Source organism: Argiope bruennichi, chromosome 6, assembly GCF_947563725.1.
Source record: "Argiope bruennichi chromosome 6, qqArgBrue1.1, whole genome shotgun sequence".
In the NCBI taxonomy this organism is placed as follows: Eukaryota; Metazoa; Arthropoda; class Arachnida; order Araneae; family Araneidae; genus Argiope; species Argiope bruennichi.
The window spans coordinates 56,605,144-56,627,058 of NC_079156.1; the positions used below are offsets into that span (position 1 = coordinate 56,605,144).

At 27.9% G+C, this 21,915-nt stretch overlaps 1 protein-coding gene across 1 annotated transcript; it reads left to right on the forward strand.

Moving 5' to 3' along the window:
* The first annotated feature begins 1,778 nt into the window (after positions 1-1,778).
* On the forward strand, positions 1,779-6,142 carry LOC129972201 (proteoglycan 4-like). Its single transcript, XM_056086235.1, has 3 exons — positions 1,779-1,928; positions 4,108-4,815; positions 5,526-6,142. Exons 1-3 carry the CDS (start codon positions 1,886-1,888, stop codon positions 6,092-6,094), a joined length of 1,320 nt encoding a protein of 439 aa, XP_055942210.1. The 5' UTR covers positions 1,779-1,885; the 3' UTR covers positions 6,095-6,142.
* Positions 6,143-21,915: the final 15,773 nt, after the last annotated feature.

Below are 21,915 nucleotides of genomic sequence, written 5' to 3' on the forward strand. Positions count from 1 at the left end.
TAATGAAAACTCAAATAAAAATTTCAAATAATATTTATATTATTTTCACTAATTTTAATTTCTTCTAAGAAAATATAATTTTAAAAAAAAACATAAAATATCCACTGAACGATGGCTAAGTCTTGTTTTTATGTTGGATACAATATTGTCTGAAATTGGAAATACTCGTTCACTAGCTACTGAACTTGGTTTTATTGTTTTCATGGCATCAAATAACAAATATAAGTTTTTTGTTCTTTTATTCGTTGCCTCAAGTAATGAAAATTCAGCTTTCATTGTCTTTGGATTTGTGAGTATTTCCTCAGGGTCTTCAACAAACTTATAAATTGATTTTTTCATGGCTTTTTTTAAAAAAAAAGTATTACTCTGATGAGTAGTATCTTCGATTTGCTCTTCGTCAGAATCGGCTTTCACATAAAGATTTGAAAATATTCTACACAATATCTTTCCAGATAACTTAATAATTTCGGTTTTTGAAGCTATAAGAAAGAACACTAAATTTCTTCACTGAAATAGAAATGTTTTGTGGATTTTGCAAGTACAGCGAAAGAATTGCTACTTCTACTTGTCATCTTTCTTGAATTCGTTCTTCTAAAGCATATAATAATTTCAAACTTATTTCAGTGTTTAAATTTTTTAGGTCATTTATCAGAAATTCCAACATACCTTCACTTGTTAATAAATTGGCATCTCGTCTCCCTAATCTTTCAGCTGCTAGGCGAATCGGTCCAACAGATAAAATTCAAAATATTCGTTATTTTTTTTTTTTTTTTTTTTTTGTAGAAGAGGAATATCCAGACGTTCTCGAAAACCGGTTTCCTTAATTTAAAAAAAGGTTTTCAAATGTGACAAAATTACCTTAAAAACCGGTTTCTTAAAACCGGGTTTGAAAAACCGTCAAACCCTAGTATTGATGCTTTTAGGTAGATTTCTATAGGAAGACTACCTATTGCAATGGTTCTCATGACAAGACTTCGAGATAATTTCTTCATTTCTTTACCGGTCATGGTCCCAAGAACCTAAAACCACCCTTTGTTCAAAATTTTTCCCACGTTATCTTGTGAACAGGATGATTAGAGTAATTTTATTTGGATTTTAACTAGCTTGGAATATGCTGCAGTAAATGTAAAAATCTCGGACGAATTCCTAAATGTCCCATCTAGCTCGAAGGAGGTGGAAATAATGGGAGGTTGAAAGTTTCATTTCGCTATAACTTTCTTAATATTGAAGATAGAAAAATAAATTCAACTAACCAAACTAGCGTCTCATTAATATGAACAACTTTTTTATATATAATTTTTCGATAACTGCAGTATCTCAGATGTTAGGGCCTAGAAATTGATTTTCAAGTCCTAATTTACAATTTTTCTATCAACAATTTATGATAAATAACAATATAAATTTAAAGGAATCTACCTTTTCCTTCCAACTTACCAAGAGGAATTTTTTTGGTATGCTTATAGAGATGTAAATAGGACACATATTTTGTTTAATAATTTACACTTGCTATTAAACACTTTATTGAAAACCTTGAATATCAATACTTATTATCATTTTCGATACCATATCACTTACTGATCATTTGATCGCCTACTAACTCTTTCCCACTGAGATAAAATATGATCTTCAAGACCTGACGTTCTGTATAAAACGACACTCTTCCGTAATCATAATGATGATACCCGTTGTTTACGAAGCGCCGTGAGAAAATAACCATTAGTTCGAAAGAAAAATGAAATTTCCATCCGCCATTGATAAGTATTCGTATAAGTATTTAAGGGAGGTTAGATAATGTCACAATTAGCACTAATGAAAAGGATGGTACATTTTTATTCGTACTTTATACAGACCTCGATTTAGCTGACCAATATTGTTGGCTAAAACAATGCGGCACTTACTAATTTTATGTGTGCTGCTTATGGTAGCAGGTATGACTTTTTATTTGAATATTTTTATTCGTTTATTTAACAGTTGTAATGTATATTTTCATTGCAATGCTTTTAATATAGATTTTTTTTAACATCATGCGAAAAGTTACAATTCTTATAATGATTTCATGCTGATTATGGTAAAAAACTACAAGTACCATTTATTATTAATTGAAGACTTTTAAAAATAAATACCAGTTGTATTAAAGTGTAAAAAGAGTTATTTAAGGAAAATAAAAGCAGTAATTTAGAAGAAATGTAATGAAAGAAACATGAAAATTATTTTTTGTATTAATTATTTCAGAAGATTTTGACATGAAATATCATGAGATAAAATTTTTCTTTACAGTAAATTCAAAATGCGGACTACCAAAATGTAACACAACAAAGATCTCTAGAACTTTACTTTTATAACTAATTTTTAAATTTAAAAAATTCTAATTCTAATAATTTTTAATTGAAAAAGAAGGACAATAATCATATAAATATTAAGGCTAAATCTATTAAACATTTGCTGCTCGATTTGTTCATTAGAATTATTAATTGACTATATTTAGTAGATTTTAAAAGCTTAAAAAATATTATTGCGTTTAAACACTTAGATTCAAGGTATTATAAACTCAAGTATTCCCCCACATCTATACAAATTTTAAAAAATAATTTAATAACTTAATTTTAAATTATAAATAATAATTATAAAAATTAATTTTAAATTATAGCACATTTTTCATAATTTTGATTTGATTATTATTCATTTATCTGCTGTTATTTGGAATATTTAAATCATTTTAAACCATTACACACACACACACACACACACACACACACACACACACACATATATATATATATATAGTTACTTCTTTTTTATTCTACATTAAGTAAGTTACTTTTATATTATTACTCTTTTCTTATACATAAGTTACTTCTTTCCCTTATTTCTAATTATTCTTACTGTTTGACAATACAAGATTATTAGGCTGAAAAATTGTATCCAATTGTAAAATTCGTGTTGAACTAAAGTTTTATTATATACATATAGATATATATTTATTATATAAAATTTTATATATTTACATATTCTTGATGGCAACAAGCTATTCAAATAGTTTCTGGGTTTAGTTATCAGTTAATAGACGAAATTAATTAGATTTTTATCCTTTAATAATTGCGTTACTTGTAGAAAATAGATTTAAGATTTTACAATGTTTATAAAAATGAATTTAATTTAAAGACTGAAAAAAGAAGGTTATTAAAATCATTTAATATTGGTTTTTTTAGCACACTAATAAAAGTCGTTTAAAAATATTTTTTATTGAATTTATTATCTTTGAAATACCAATTTAGTACTTTAATTCAAATGTTCTATCTCTAAAATTAATATATTGTACCATTATCAAAAACTGCATTCAAGTATAAATTGTTACACACACACACACAACACACACACACACTACTTTACCCTATATAATTTAAACATTATTTTGTAGCTTAATTTATTGATCAGAAGTCATAAGTTATGAATTTTGATAAATTATGAAATTTACATATTTCAAGTTGATTGATTACTTGAGAAATGGGATGAACTTTACTATTTCAGAATAATTATAAAATAAAAAAATATTTTCTACAAGTATGAATTACCCATAAATTACAAAAAAAGATTTTATTTAACACGAGCAATTTCAACCACTTAACTAGGATATTTCGGATCCACTGTGTACTATTGTTTTGGTTTTCAGCGTTGCACTTTGAATTTTGAATTTCGACCACATGTATGAAATGGAGCTAATAATAAATTTAAAAAAATAAATAGAACCCAATTTTTAATATAGGAAGTGAATATGCAGAATAATTATTTACATCCAAATAGTAATATTTAACACGTCAATATTAATGTAAAAGAAAAATGAATTGAATTTTATTTTCCTTGCTTAAATTATTTATCATTATCATTTTATTAGTGTTATTTCTAAACGAAGAAATGAAATTAATATATAAATGTATTAATCTTTTTTGGTCAGAGTTTTTTTAGCTAATACTAATCAAACAGAAATGTTTGCAAAGAGATAAAATTATATAGATCTAATGTTATTTGTAGACAAAAAAAAAACCCCTTTCTTAACCAAAAATGTAATATTGTTACTGGTCAAAGTCACAATATTTTTATTATTTTTAGCTTACATTAATGCTGCGCCATATAGTAATGAAATCGAAGATGCCGATGAGTTGTCAGAAGACATTGACTCGCCTGAATCATTTGAGGATGGCCTTTTGGAGGCAGATATGAACAATCTTTATAAGCCGAAGCCTCCGAAACCACATGAAAAACATTCGAAAGAAAAGAAGAAGCCTCATGAACATTCAAAGGAAAAGAAGAAACCTCATGAACATTCTAAGGAAAAACCAAAGCCTCCGAAGCCTCATGAGCATTCAAAGGAAAAGCCAAAGCCACCGAAGCCCCATGAGCACTCAAAGGAAAAGCCAAAACCACCAAAGCCCCATGAGCATTCAAAAGAAAAGCCAAAACCACCGAAGCCCCATGAACATTCAAAGGAAAAGCCAAAGCCACCGAAGCCTCATGAGCATTCAAAAGAAAAGCCAAAGCCACCGAAACCTCACTCAAAAGAAAAACCAAAATCCCATGAACATTCAAAGGAAAAGAAGAAGCCCCATGAACACTCAAAAGAAAAACCAAAGCCCCATGAGCATTCAAAGGAAAAGAAGAAGCCCCATGAACACTCAAAAGAAAAGAAGAAGCCCCATGAACATTCGAAGGAAAAGAAGAAGCCTCATGAACATTCAAAGGAAAAGAAGAAGCCTCATGAACATTCAAAGGAAAAGAAGAAGCCTCATGAGAATTCAAAGGAAAACAGAAATACAAAAGGTAATAAAATTGTAAAATAACATAGTTGCTTAAAGAGAGGAATTGCTTAATAATTCATTAAAATTTCTAGAGCAGCTTATTTAAAAAAATAAATGTTTCTTTTTAATATAATTAATAAAAAAAATTTAATTAAGATCTTTTCTGGACAAACCCTGTTTCAAACATGCTAGCAGCCTCCCATGTTCTTTTTTCTCCTTTGGTCACTTTCCAGAGATCCAACGCTTCATCTCTCATAATATCTGAACAATTGCGTAATAGGCTTAACTATATATCTTCTGCTATTCTTAAAATAACATCTCAGCACTTTACAGATTGCGGTAATATTTAGCTAAAGGAAATTTAATTGCAACTGCATTTCCTACAAAATATTTATTAACTGTCAACATATCTCATTTTATTTTATAATATGTATATTTTCAAAATACCTTAAACATTGCTTTCATATAACTCTTATATTTTTATAATTTTTGTTTATAAGAACTTATTTTTAAAGTAATATTTTTGATTTCTAATAACTACAGATATTTAGAATAAAATGATGTCTGTTATAGGTCTTCAAAAGAATATAATATATATTTTATCTTAATTGCATGTAATATATCCTAAAATGAATATTCTAACATATGACCTTTTCTATGTTCCATTTTCCGCAACGTCCCTCGAATTAGATAGTAAAAATAAGACTAAACTGTCTTTATTTTACATTTCAGATGAAACCATTGTGGAAATAACCACTATACAAATTTCTACTGAAACAGAAACGCCATCTGTATCAGAAACAACACCAACTGAACCAGAAACAACGCCAACTGAGCCAGAAACAACTCCATCTGTGCCAGAAACGACGCCAAATGAGCCAGAAACAACTTCATCTGTGCCAGAAACGACGCCAACAGAGCCAGAAACGACGCCAACTGAACAGGAAACGACGCCAAAGGAGCCAGAAACAACCCCAAAGGTGTCAGAAACGACACCAACAGAGCCTGAAACGACGCCAACGGAGCCAAAAACAACACCAACTGAGCCAGAGCCCTCTACAACTGTAAAACCCAAAGTAACAGCTCCCGATACGGACTGTAATGAAGATGACGTAGATTGTATTATTAATGATCTCGGAATAACCCCTGATTGGTTTGTTTGTACTGAAGACATGGGAAGATATCCACATCCAAGCAGTAAAAGGTTGTTCATTTTTTGCCTCAATTGGAAACCATCGGTGAAAAAATGTGGACAGGATTTGGTATTTTCTGAAGATTTGATGACATGTGTTCATCCGTAGAATTGTACCTATGGTCTTTCGAAGATTGAATAAAATATACAATAATTATTCTCATTGAGAAATTCTTTAATTATGCAATTTTAAATTTTAAATAGAAAGAATGTAAAAAAATATATATTTGTGCTTAAATACAATTTTTTAAATCAGTATTTTATATTATTTTAGGAAATAATTGATTAGTTCACATTTCAACTAATAATAAAAAAGCGAATATGTGTCTTACTATTGGCATTTTATAAGATAAAACGCAGAAAGTTTCCTCAAATTACCAAATTTCAGACGTATTTAAAATATGGAAATGTAGTACATTATAAAGTGATTTTAAAAAATTTAACTATAATTTTTATTTATTACAATTTTGTGATATATTTATATTTTCTTACTATAGTTATCAAAAATATTATAGTACAAAGCTTATTTTCTAAATTCTAATAACTACAAATCAAATGACATTTATTTACTATATTTCTATAATTTTGACAGTATTCTGCCAATTACTTATACTGAAATTTATGATTTAACATGAAATAAAACAACTGTCCGTATATCTCAGAAATTAAAGTCAAAGTGCAATCTGGATTCAAGTGGTTAGAAAATAGTATTTCTTTTAGAAAAAAGGTAAATAATTTTTCACAGGAATCGAATTCCCATGTTCTGATATGCATACTTTCATTCAAACCACCCAGTATGTATAAAGTTCTGAAGCTACTTAATAATTTCAAATTAGTAACGTTCTAGAAGACATTCTTTTAATCATTCAAAGTCCGAATTCTTTGCAACTTTAGTTTCTACTTGAGTGTTTATTCTTCTTACGGATTCAAAATGTAAAGTCGGCAAATGCTATTCTAAAACTATATAAGCACCAAATATTTTCTCACAGTCTTGATTCCTTCTATTTGTTTTGCTGTTCACTTTGGTTCAGTGCTTTCATTATGCTATGGCATGATCAAAGATATCTTGTTAAAAGTGAAATATTGGTATATCATCTTGGAATTAGATAAAAATTGTTAAAGAGCTTCATCAGCGTTTCTTCAATATATATTTAGTGGTGTCCAAATGTATATACTCGGAACCGATTGCATCGACAGCTGCAATATTTTCTCCTATACATTTCATATATAAATCCAAGAAAAACCCAAGAACAACACAATTGTAAATTCTAACATTGCTTTTCCAATAGTTTATTCATGTTTTATTATGGATAAGTATTTATTCTTTGTTTTTTCCGCTTTTCAAATCAAATTTCTGACGTAAGCACCCTTACTTAATCAGTATTCAAAGCAAATTTTAACTCAAACCAGAACTTCAAAAACACGAACAGAAACTCACTCAACTATCATTACACAGAAAAACAAACACTTTTCTTCAAAAAACTAAATAAATCTTCTATGAAAATGTTCGTCATAAATTCCGGGCTCTTTCACTTACTAGTATAAAGTATTCAATTCCACAATTTAACGTGAAAGAACTTTTCTATGCGGGGACCCTTTGGTACGCCTGGAGAGGATCAAGAAATATCTTCCAATCTGTGCGGTGGAAAAAAAAAGTTGAGAAAAATCTGTTCCAACTCGCTGATAAAAGGTTACATGTGTGTAGGAGCATATATTTTTAGCTTTCTGATTTATAAGCGAGCTATTTCCATGTGTCTTGGATGACAGGTCTGAGAACGGTGCACGTGTTGGGCATAAACAATTGATCTTCCCTGCCTGAGCAGAAGCACGGAGAAGAAAATAACTCGTAGGAGAATGAGACAAGGTTTTGTATAAAACATACCATTAAAGCGTGTACTGGGTTTCTTTTAGATGAAAACAGAATGAAGCATATTTATGAAACTGTAATTACAAATTCTCTAGTTATTTTTAATTTGAATATAATTCAATTTCATGAAAGACATGGAAGAAAATTTGTAATCATATGCTTTATAAATTTATGGAAATTTTATGTAAAAAAAAAGGCATTAAAAAGTACAAAAGAACAAGAATACTTGTATTAAACAGGAGAACATGTTTAGAATTTTCAGAACGTGAATAGGAAATTGCTGGTTATGTTTAATTTTAGCATAATTTTTTAGAAAAAAAAAATGGGCCGGCGTCCAGGCATGGGGGTAGCGCGTCTTCCCCGTGATCTCGGCATTCTTGGTTCGAGTCTCGGTTCGGGCATGGTCGTTCTTCCTATGTGTTCTATTTGTGAAGTGTGCGAATGTGCCCGCCTGTAAAAAGGGGTTATGCAAGCGAATGTGACGCATGAGTAGCTAAGTCGTATTCTTCGCCCTGGATGGCGCTACTTAAAAAACCAGAAACGCTCACTCGGCTTAAACTGCGCCAAACATATGGTGAGAGTTAATCTTATTTTAAAAGTTTGTTTCTAAAATGCATCATTTTCCCGGACCTGCCAACCTATAAAATCTGCTAAAAGTAGTAGCATGGTAAAACACAATCTAAAAGTTATTTAAGAATCATATCAAAAAGTAAAAGCCAATCATTTTTAAAAAAGTAAAAAGATTGGGATGGGGAATTTTATGAAGAGTGCCTTTTAATTTGATGTGAGGAGAATGAAAGCAGTGAATGCGTTCATTATTAGGATTGGACATTCTATTAAAATGTGAAGAACCGACATAGGAAACAGACATACTGCACATCGAGGAGCGTACACAGGGAAGAGAAAAAAAATGGATGTTAGCAAAAGCTTAGATTTCTTCAATTTTATAAACAAGGGATTTAAAAAATTATGAATAAGTTTTTTGTATATAAATTCATATATGTATAAAAGATATTTTCATACGAATTTTTTAGTTCCATTCTTAATTTTTTTACTTACAGCGACTGTAATATCAAAATGTTGTATATCAAAAACCACTAGTAAAACATAGCCAATTTAGTCGTAGCAGTTGAAATTACAAAAGCCATTATTTTGTGACAGTATAATATCCACATATCAGTGAAACAATTTAAAAGTAGAATAATTAACTTTTGCAAACATTTTTTTTGAATTGATATATTAAAAATATTATAAAAATCTCAATTTTCTTTTTTATTAGACAGTAGAATTTTACAACAGAAAAACCTTTTTAGTACATTTTATGTAATTGGCAAATTCTTGGGAAATAAAATTCTCGAATAGAATAACTAGTGAAGTTATTCAGTTATTTAGTGAAATAGGTATCTCATGAAATATTTTATAAATCATTATAAATTATGTCATGAAACACGTAGTTATTCTATGAAATCACAGATTTAAAGTTACGCTAAAATATACATAAAACGATGGCAGATACGGTAAATAATATGAAAACAATGACATAAATAACTGTATCAAATTGTATCATGAAATTACATAAATCAATATAAATTATTTCAGGAAATATATAGTTGTTCTTTAAAATAACATATTTAACTTTAATGATAAATATACATAAAACGATGGCAAATGCCAAAAATACGGCAAATAATAAGAGCGCAATGTCACAAATAACTGTATCAAACTTATCGAAAATATGTCATGAATTATAGAATTTTATTCCAAACGATATATAAACTTACTTAAACTAAAAATATTACATAAGGAATGCAAGTTTCATCAAAATATTTTATAATGCATAGGCATAAATATACAACATTTAAATTTGCCTATTAAATGCGTATTTTGTGTTTTCTTCATTAAATTGAAAGCGATGTCACTAATGTCATCAATTCTAAGAATTCTGAATTCTGAATAATATCCAACTTGTCAATGATATCCACTAAGTCATGAAGTTTTATCCTAAATAATATATTAATTCCCTTAAATTGAAAATGAATACGTGGATATTATATCATGGATAAACGTGAAACATTTATTAAATTCTTAGAAAATAATTAATTAGCCTAACTTCCTTAGAAATATTTTATAATACATATTTAGAAATGTACAACTTTCATATATTCCTATTAAACCAATATTTTGTGTATATAATCAAAGTATGAAATAAGTTATTTCATAATTCATATTTTATAAAATACCTAGATATTTTATGAAATAATCAAACATTCTATGAAATAAATAGAAATTCTTTGAAATAACTCAATTATACACTTTAAAAGTAACTTATACACTACAATAAGCTAAATATAATGAATATTAAGTACTTGAAATGTCACATATAGTTATGACATAAATATCTCATAATTTATGAAATATCATTCTAATTATATACTGTGGATGTTTCTAGAAAATGTGCGGGGAGTTTTATTTATAATAATTTATAATGCACAGCAGAAATATATGTCATCTAGAGATACAGAATATATATTTTTGTATATACCTCGTTAAATTTGGATAGATATTAAAAATGTCATGATAAATATAAATCTCGCATGTCATAAATAATTGCTCCAAATTTATCTTTTAGATTATTGAATAATTTTAGATTAGAGAGTAAATATATCTTCTTTTTTTGGTTATATGCTATTCTTGCTAAGTGAAAGCTTGAAAAATGAACTCAAATTATCTTTCTCAAAACAATTAGCTTTTTTTTTTATTTCTTGAACAGTTTATTTAATAAGCTCTGAAGATAACATAAAAGCAAACACTTGAAAAATAAAAAAGATCCTTATTTAGAAATAGATACTTAAAATCTTAAACCAGATAACAGTCGGAATATTTATTGCTTGTAATGATCCGAGCCCTAAATAATATCGTTTCTACCACTTCCTTGCATTATTTTAGAGAACGACATAGATAAGAGTTTCTCATGCTCTGTTTCGAATTATCTTAATGTAACTCGAGTGACGTTCCGATTCTTGAGATTAAAGATATTAAACACTTGGAACTCTTAGACAGTCTCTCTTATAAATCAGAGACGGTCTTCCTGACGTTTTTAATTTTACAATGCACTGTAATTACTGTCGCTGCTTTTGCAATTTTATTTTACTCACAATTCGCTCTAGATTTCCTCTGTTATTTATAGGATTGTCGAAAACAATCTAGTGATCGCAGTTTTAAAGTAATTGCGAACTTTCTGCACCATTTCCTACTCTTGTAATTTTGCCCTCCTCTTTTTCTTCTTCTTTATAGTTTTTGTTTTCTTATTCTCTTCTCCTTATTCTTTTTCAATGTTAGGTTTTTTGAAGAAATTTTTTTTTTAATCTTTGAATCTGGAGATTACTTTCTAGAAACGGGCCTGGAGTTGAATGCTGGAAGTGGAAGTAATTTTTATGGAACGCAAACAATAAAAAAAATAAAGAAAAAAAAAACAAGAAAATGTAATTAAAATTGCTAGACGGGGAGTTTAGAAAGACTAGGCAAAAAAATTTGTTTAAGTAAAACAGAGTGGTTAAGAAGAGTTTATAAATGCTTTTGTAATCATGAAATTATATATTTTAAACAACAAAACGTTTAGAAGGGAAAAATCCTTTGTTACAAAAATAGTTTGGATTTTTTACAACTTAAACTACTGTCGTTGGCATCATTAAAAAATTGAATTATCGAACGTCGTAGCTTAAAATAATTCTTTCTCTGAAATTAACAAGACCACAAAAGAATTAATTATAATGACTATACAGTTCTTTGAAGAAAGTTATAATAATCTTGTCGCATTATTCTTCAATCAATTATTTATTTATTTATTTTTATTTAAAGAAAGATTAAAATCTTGGCATATAAGACGTGCATGTCAATTTTAGAAGCATTTAAGCTCTTTATGCATATTGAAATTTTTTGCGTTAATTATAAAATATGATAAAATGCTTGCAAAAATTTGTTAATTTAACTATTACTATTTGTCAAATACATGGTTTTCCTAAAATTACATACTTTAAGAATAGATAGAAAATAAGATCGCTCAAAGAGCAGATATGACAGATTTTATGACTGTTAGTGAGTGACAGTTATTTATTTAAAATAATCTGGAAAAAACAAAGAACTGGTTTCTAGCTCCAACAATTGGTCGGACTTCGCCAATTTTTACTTCATATGAAAACATATGTACCTTGGATTCATTACCAATACTTACCTGCCTCCATCTCCCTCCAGTTTTCAACTTTTGATAATGCCTCCCAGCTGAAACTATTGAATCGAATTCATATATTTTTATTTCATATGAGAAATCTTGACAATTCAATATGCCCTCGATGGTCACTTATATCCAACGTCTTTAAGTTTCGATAGCAAAATAAAATTGTGTCTGAGATACAACGTTAACGACTGAACGAATTTTGTCAATTGGCAGGTATCAATGTTCGATCAGAACGGTCTATATTTACTGTTCGTTAAATTTTAATATTATTTTCTTTTGCTTTGAATAAATGCCGTCCATCAATGTGGACTGACAATGCGAAATAATACCATCAATACGATTGGTGAATAACTGGTTATTGAAGATGGCTGGTATGGTTACACAAAAATATTCCAATAAATATGGTTCACTATCATACACAAAAAGACTTTGAAAACAAGTAGGAAATTTTCTAAATTTACTAGAATGTTTACATTTTATGTTTCTTATCTGTTCTTAACGATTCATTTCACATTTTTCTTAATTTTTACGTAATTCCAATGTTGCGTTGTTTATGTTGCAGATACAGTGGTAGCATTTTTTATTTGGAGGATTAATATTTTAATAAATAAAAAAGTATTTTTCACATAAGTTTCGAAAGCTTTCTTTAAATTATCTGCATTTGCGTTTTATAGTATCTCCTGGAACGGTGTGATACAAATACTCATACATCGTAAAAGTTATTTTATAATCCCACCTCAATTCAAACAGAGTAATCCCCTCCAGTGATCACTCTTTGCTTTTACGACGCCTTGTTTTTTGTAAAAATGACTTTTCTATAAATTGTTTCGAGTAGAAGTAAGTATTTTCTAATGGAATCCTCATTGAAATTGTAAGCGAAAATTGAAATGCAAACAATTATGCTTTCATTGATTATGTAAACAATTTCATCACACAAAATAGTATACTTTCATTATCATACAAACAATTTGATAATGCAAAAATTGTTCTTTCATTCATTATAGAAACAATTTAGTATTGAAAAAAATTCTACTTGCATTCTATATAGAAACAATTTCATAATGCTAACAATTATACTTTCATTCATCGTAGAAATAATTTGACAATGGAAATAATTATACTTGCATTCATTATAGAAACAATTTCATAATACAAATAATCATGCTTTCATTCATTATGCAATTTCATAATGCAAACAATTATGCTTTCATTCATTATACAAACAATTATGCTTTCATTCATTATACAAACAATTTCATAATGCAAAAAAATATACTTTTATCACTATACAAATAATTTCATAATGCAAAAAAAAATTATGCTTTCATTCATTTTACAAACAATTTCATAATGCAACCAATTATGCTTTCATTCATTATGTAAACAATTTGATAATGCAAAAAAATTATACTTACATTCATCATACATACAATTTCCTAATGCAAACAATTATACTTTCATTCATTATAGAATAAATTTCATAATGCAAATAATTATACTTTCATTCATTATAGAATAAATTTCATAATGCAAACAATTATATTTTCATTCGTTATAGAAATAATTTCATAATGCAAACAATTATACTTTCATTCGCTATAGAAATAATTTCATAATGCAAAAAATTATACTTGCATTCATTATGAAACAATTTCATAATGCAAATTTCATTAGAACATTCAATGTAATTTCTAAAGTGTTAAAAATAAGTATATATTTCCAGTGAATTCACAGAAAAGTTATTTATTTTAGTTATTTAAGTCAATAAATGCAATGTTCAAAATATGACGGAATTTGAATCGTTAAATAACCCCCCAATCTTATTAGTCCTATTTAGGGATACATTAGGACATACTGTACATTCTTCTGAAAGTAAATCAGATTTTATTAAGAAAAATTACATATCAATATATTAGACAATTTTAGATTGTTTTAATGCATTTTGGGGAAAAAATTCGACCTATAAATTATAACACTTTTTTGAGAAAGTCGTTGGATCAATTGAAATAATGATATTCAAAAATGCATTACTCCTTTAATTTTTATTCCAGCAAAATATAAATTACTTAATTAAAATTTTGATGCATGTTTTACTAAATATGTTTAATAGAGTAATTGGACCACTTCTTTTGGATACCACTTTTACTAGCTTTCAGTTTTGCGTGTCAATCATGCTTATTAAAAATACAGATTCCGCAGCTTTTATAATATTTTTGAATGACATAATAAGATTACTTGTCTTCTAAAAGAACGCAAACAGAGACTTCAATCTATTGTCTATTTACAAACTCCATTTAAAATTTAAAGAAAAAGGATATCAAACAATTATGTAAATCCTAAACAAATGTTTACCAAAAAAAGGTTTCCAAAACCAAATGATTTCTAATCTTTAAACAAATATTTACCGAAAAAAAGTTTCCAAAACCAAACGATTTCTAAACTCTAAAAACGGTAAAAAAAATGTGCGGACTTCAGAAACAAACAATTAAAACAAAAAAATATATTTACTTTAATTTAAAGGTCATATAATATTTGTTTTGACCTGATTTGTTCATATGTTTTGACCTGAAAATCTATCTACATCTTCATTTGCTAAAAAAATTAAATACTATGCATATTTTTAACATAAAATTTGAATAAAATTTATTTACTGCATTTCATTTTCAGCATTATCTGAAATCATGGTTTCTAAAAATGGAAATGTTTGTCAGCTTCAGATACAAGTTGAACTTCTAATCAATTCATTGTAGTTCTGAACACTACCACAGAAAATTTATGATTAGAAGAAAAATTGAATTTCTTTTAGCCGAATTTTATTAAATCTCTTTTGTTAGCTTTCATTTTCAATACTAGACAGCTACACATTCCGATTTTTTGCACCAGATGACACCAATTGAATTTTTTTACTAAACTTATTATTGTTCAAAGTACTCTCTTGAAAAGAGTTCTAACAATCCAGCGCTCATGAGTGGCTATAATTTTAAGCATTAACGGCAATTTCCTTTTTTTTCTTCTTCTTATTATTAGTTTTCTTATTTTGGCTATACAGTCAAGCGAAGACATTGAAAACTGCTCTTTTGTTCACAGTAAAAATTTTGCATTTAAAAGTTACAACAGCGTTTCTTCCCCTCCCGTTTATTCGAAAAGCAAAAGAAAATTATTCGATACACGCGTGTCTGATTTGGACAGATTCCATATGGCTTTATACCAGACTAATTTTACATCTCAAAAATGCATCGGCGCGAAAAGAATACGGCTGGAATGCGAAAAAGAATTTATTCCTCGGACAATTTTCAGAAAGAAAATAATCACAAGAATAAGAATAGAAAAAGATCAAAACAGATTTTTTTTTAGAAAAAAGAATTCCGATAAATTGGCAGCAGCCGAAACAAACGATTTCAATGAACAAAATGGCGAATTCCCGATGCATCATGGGACCGTTTTCTCTTGAGCAGAACAAAAGGCTACTTTTCGAAAAATATATTAAAGAAGGGGAGGGAGAATGAAAAAAAAAAATTAATTCTTCCTTTAAGAACGGTAAAATCTTTCTTCTAAAAACTGTTAATGATCCATAATATATTTTTCCTTACAGAATTAAACGAAAAAAGAAAAAACGTTTTTAAAGATAATAAGAGAAGTATTTGGGTTTTTTTTCCTTCATTTATTTTCTTTTTGCCTTTTTGAAACTCGCCTGTTTCGAATGCGTTTAGACAAAACAAATAAAAAAAATCAAACAAATGGAGTAAATGATAACAATAATTTGAGATACCTTCCTCTGGGTAAAATTGCTTGCTGAGTGAAATTCATGTATAATTTTTCCAAAACTAAACGCTGTTCAAACGAATATTTAACGAGGGAATTATTTGTCAAAAGTAATCTCAGATGCTTTATCAAAAATAAAAGTACTATGCAAATGGATTTAAAAATATTTATTTCTTTTTTGTTATGCACATCCTTAATATACTAAGTAGCTACTGTTGAGAACAAATTGTCTGAACTGGTTCATTTTAATGCCTACATTTAATTTTTTAAAAAAAATGAAATGCTAAAAAATGAAATTATCTGTCTCATGCATACTCTTCTTATTCAATAAGTAGCATATATTTGAAGTTTTTCTTTTTTTAAGAAAGAATGATATTCAGATTTTATTTCTTATTGTATTCAAATGCCTTGAATGTATTATAATTTATACTGAAAAGGGGGAACATTCTTATTTTCTTTCATTTTTCCATATAAGAAAAATAAAAAAAAAGAATTTATAACGGTCAAAAATTTGAATTCAAAATTTCAATGAATTTCTATGTAATTTCTTTCTTGGATGTCTGATTCTTAAAAAATCACTTTTAGGGTTATAAGTTTCTTCTTCTTTTTTTCAATTTCTACTATTAGCTCACACTCTCTCTATATATATCTTATTCAAATTTTCAATCGTTGATAAAATACTCTTTATTTTTAAAAATATATTTTATTTTTATAAACTTGTAGAGGATGAAACTTGATGTAATACAGTTTTTTTTTCCAAATATTAATCAATTAATTAAATTTGTCCAGTAATTTCTATTTGGTAACCAAAGTCGCCACATCCGTCTCCAACTGGTCGCCAAGTTTGTCGCCAAGCTCTATTTTGCCACTCAATATTGTAATTCTGTCATATGTACATACATATTTATATTAATTGTAATATTTAATAAAAAGTAACTAAAATAAATTTTTTTTATTGACCTAAGTACATTGACTTAATTTTTTTAAATATATTACATGTTTTGTTTTATGAACTTGAAACTTTATAAACGGAAAGATAAAATGATAAAAAATTGTCCGTTATTTGTGTATAACAAGCAGAAATGGTCTTCCTGAAACTTTCTCGCGTAAACTACAATTAGGATTTTATATCCCTTCCCCCACATAAAATTATGGAATTTGAGTGAAGCCTCAAATGCCTTCAATGCACTAGCGGACAATAATCACGAAATATAGATCTTTAGCGTGAGTCAAACATTTTTACTGAAACTATCGTGTGAATATGTTTTTGAACGCCATTTTACTTACCAAGTGAAGTCAAAATTTGACTCTAAGCTGAAGTTATAGTCACAATATAGCATACTGAATTTCACTATATAAGAAATTTTATTTATGAATTACTGCGTTTATATGTTTATGAGTTATATGCTAAATCACTGATTGACAGACTGTCGATCCTTTGACAGTATTGGTTTAACATTTTAATATTTTAGAGACTAAACCTATGCACCAAATGTTATCCATCTAACTCTTTTAACTTTGGAGGCATCGATTTCACTCGTGATCAGACATTCAGAAAGGCAGATTTCTTGTAAATGGATTTCGTTCTAAATTTGATAGAACTCTACAAGGTTAATCGTATGCCCATATACCTAATTTCATTCATCTAGCTTTAAGCAGCTTTTTTTGTTTGCATAGCATAATGCCATGCCTGTGTTATTCGAATAAAATGAAGTCTGAAACTTGGAGATTCGTAAAAATTGCGAGATTTTTCGACGAAATGTGAAATATAAAACAAATGAGAAAGGAATGTCTGTCAGGTCTTTCACAAAATCCAGTATTGTCTATCTTATTTTTCTGCCATTAACGTAACACTGAAGAAACAGAAAAACTGTAAAAAGCGTACATAAGCAAATAAAAGATCAACCAATAAAGCGTAGCACGATGCAGTAGGCAGTGCCTATGAAGACACTAGGTAAAGCCTTTCTTTGTTTTTATATTTATTTATTTAGTTATGTGTTGATAATCATGCTCATTAAGACTATAAAAATTCTTTTTTGTGTTTATGTTATTGCTAATTAAAAAGAGATTATAGAGATAATACAAAAATAAACGACTGACATTTAAAGCATTATCATGCCACTATGCTTTGGACCAGAAATATCTTTAGTTTCTTCTTTAGTATGCATTTAGGACACTTTTTTAAAAACATATTTAAAGTTTTTACGTTTCTTTCTTGAATTATTCTTGCCTTATCTCTTGATGGACCTATTAAACAATATTCTTGAATAATATAATAAAAATACTTATCTTTCAAAATAATAGAAACACAACTTTATACCTATTATTAGCTTGTAAGCTTCCTTATATCCTTGTAAAGCTTATAAACTTGTTTGAAAAAAAAATGTTACTATCAGGCGATTATTTAAATAAATATTTACTGTAAAAGTGTTTAAATCAAACGATTGTTTATATTATATAAATTTATTTTTAAAAATCTTAAAGAAATATGGGAGCTTCAGAAACTAATAATTTAAAATATAGAAAATGCAAGCGTTAATTTAAAAGTTAAATAGTATTTACCATTGTAATATTTTAAAGCTTATTTTGTTTAACTTAACACGCCTAATCCATTAACCTATTTTTGACAAGATGTTCAAATCTTCTTTATTTTATTTTATTTATTTCAACTCATTGTGCTCAAAGATTGGAGATTCATTTCGACGTAGTTTTATTGGATAATTTTAATTCTTTTTATATATGAAATATGAGAGAAGAAATTATTCCCGCCATTTGTCAATGGCATTTCCACTACTATGCTAATAAAAATTCTTTGATTAAAAGTAGATGAAATGAATGCATTTTGGTTGAAATTAGATACCTATTACATAAATATCTATTTTCTCACATTGCTAATTTATTCCTAAAGACAATAAATCTCTCTTTGTGCGTTTTATTTTAGAATCAATAAAAATTAAATTGAGTAAATATTATGATTGGATTTACAATACAGAAAAGAAATTAATTAGTATTCGAATAATGTCTGTTTACATCCATCCCGCAAGGCATCCAAACAAAATCAACACCTCAAATTTAATTTTCAGTGTCTTACAAATTAATATTTTCATAAATTTCACCGACAACCAGTAACGACAAGATAAGCTTCCCAGTTTTAAACCTTGTCTGCTTAATACGTCTTGAAGCCTTTTATGAAAATGGAATATAAAATAAAAATAGTGACGAAACCAAAACTAATTAACAGGGGATTTAGTTCGAATTAGCTGTTCTAATTCACCTAGAACGGGCCCAAGTCCCCAAGTGCCAATAACAGGGAAAAGAAAACGTTCTAATACCCCTCAACATGCCAAATTAGACGTCTAAAAGAATATCTAGTGGAAGATTCTTTTCCGCTAAATCAGCGGAATTCACTAAACCTGACAAAACTGCTCGAAGGATTAAAGCCCAATAACTGTCATTCCTTGGAATGTTCTGGAATCTAAAAATATTCATATTAAGGACCTTTTCCTGTGAAGTGAAATATTCAAACATTTGGGGAGAGATTTGCTTAGAGTTGCTGAATTTCTATTAGCCTTTCGAGTGGTTTCCCGAAAGTTCTTTAATAAACTAGTTTCCGGATTGGGAAGTTTGGTGCATCATTAGAAATTGAAAACGGGGGAGGGGGGAGAGAAATTCATTGAAGAAACTTTTCCGCAGTTTAGCTTAAAGCGAAGTGCAGTTTTTGAAGGCTTTTAAGTTCCGTGTGCTTGAAGTGTTTAATTGGAAATGGGTAGGCACAAAAGAAGGCTGAAATTTATGAAGTTCGAGACAAAAAAAAAACCCCTGTCAATTACTATTTGAAATATTAAGTTTCCATACTTCAGAGCTGGAAAAAATATCTACCTGTCAATAAAGCTGATAATAACGAAAAATAGTTACTTTTGTAAAAAAAATAATAATCATACACTGTATACACCCAAATCGTGATCCAATTTTTTTTTCTAAACTGTTAGAGATGGAGTTTTCCTGTATTACGTATGTTTCCTGTATTCTTGCATGCATCCTGTATCCTTTATTACGGAAAAATGCTCCAAGTGATTTCACTCTTAAAAGCATGATTATTTGTTTTTAATTTAAAAAAATCGGTAAATAGTCATAGGTTAAATAAAAAATAAAAAAAAAAAATCTAGGCAATGATATGTTATATTTATCTTGAAAAAAGTCCTATGTAGACTTTTGGCAATATACAGTATTTCACAAAAATCTAGCTTGTATCTAACATAATTTTCAAATACTACATAAAACATTGATAGCTTACCTGATAATAGATCCGTTCGGAAACAGACACACTCAGGTTTTTGAATAAAATTAAGTGGAACTGGATGTAGACAGTTGGCAACAATATACATTTAAGGGTTAAATAATTATTTTATAATGCACGAGTAAACAAAAAAAATGTGCTGATGAAAAATCTCTGAAGCTTAAATTTTTATACATTTTTCCAGCTCTGTTAGTTGTATTAAGTAAAATATTTTTGATTCAGTAATATTTTTAAAGTTTCATTTTTATACAACCGAAACTGACCGAGTTATAAGGCTTTGAATTTCTCCAGTTGCCGCCAATCAATGGAGTTTCAAAGATGTACTTTGCATTGATTGGTAGATCTTCCTCGAGGTTGTCATTAAATTCGACTATAATATTCCATTTCATATATCGGTTAGTTTTATTAGCAGAAAAGTGAAGCATTTTTAAAATATTAGGATTTGGAAAATATTTTATTTACGTAAGTAATAGAACTGAGATATTGTATACATATTTCAAAATCGTAATTTTTCATGAAGCAATAAGAATGAATACAATTTTTTCAAAACTAAATGTAGTTTACTCTCAACTTCAAGTCAAGTCCAAGACATAATTAAAATATAAGTTAATAAAAATGATGATTATTTACGTAAGTAATAGAACTGAGATATTGTATACATATTTCAAAATCGTAATTTTTCATGAAGCAATAAGAATGAATACAATTTTTTCAAAACTAAATGTAGTTTACTCTCAACTTCAAGTCAAGTCCAAGACATAATTAAAATATAAGTTAATAAAAATGATGATTATTTACGTAAGTAATAGAACTGAGATATTGGATACATATTTCAAAATCGTAATTTTTCATGAAGCAATAAGAATGAATACAATTTTTTCAAAACTAAATGTAGTTTACTCTCAACTTCAAGTCAAGTCCAAGACATAATTAAAATATAAGTTAATAAAAATGATGATTATTTACGTAAGTAATAGAACTGAGATATTGTATACATATTTCAAAATCGTAATTTTCCATGAAGCAATAAGAATGAATACAATTTTTTCAAAACTAAATGTAGTTTACTCTCAACTTCAAGTCAAGTCCAAGACATAATTAAAATATAAGTTAATTAAAAATGATACAAGTTTCTTCGTTTTTCAGTTAAATCTTCAGAAAATATCGTTTTACAATTATTTTTAAATTATCTTAAACTGAAACTCTTTTAATAATCCCAATATTATTTTTGTGAAATTTTTCTCTTATTTTAATAAATGCTTTAAAATTAATTTGGTGTACAATCTCTGAAAATATTTTTATAAAGAATAAAAAATACTAAATATGTTTTAATGCTCATTGAATTCAATTAATCACATATTTTTGCTAGTATCAAAATTGAGGTATAAAAATTATTATCGTTGAACTTTAAATCCTAATTTATATTTTTAACTAGGATTTCCACTTCCATTTTTGTTTTGTTATAAACATTTTCTAATTTGTATACTCAATAATTTGCAATAGACTTATTGTATTAAATTCATATGCATCAGCCTTACGAAATAACAAAATGGAATTTTAAATAAATCCATCCGATATTAATGAATAAATAGCCAGATATTTGGGGCGAATAAACTTGTCTTCAAAGGCAATAAGTATCATATGCAAGTATTTCTAGCCATTTAAAGTATTTTCCAATTCGAAGTATATACCTACCCTTTAAAGTATAGTAATTTTCAATACAGTTGCGATTTAGTGATGGCCGACTTGCGATTTTTAAATTGATTTTAA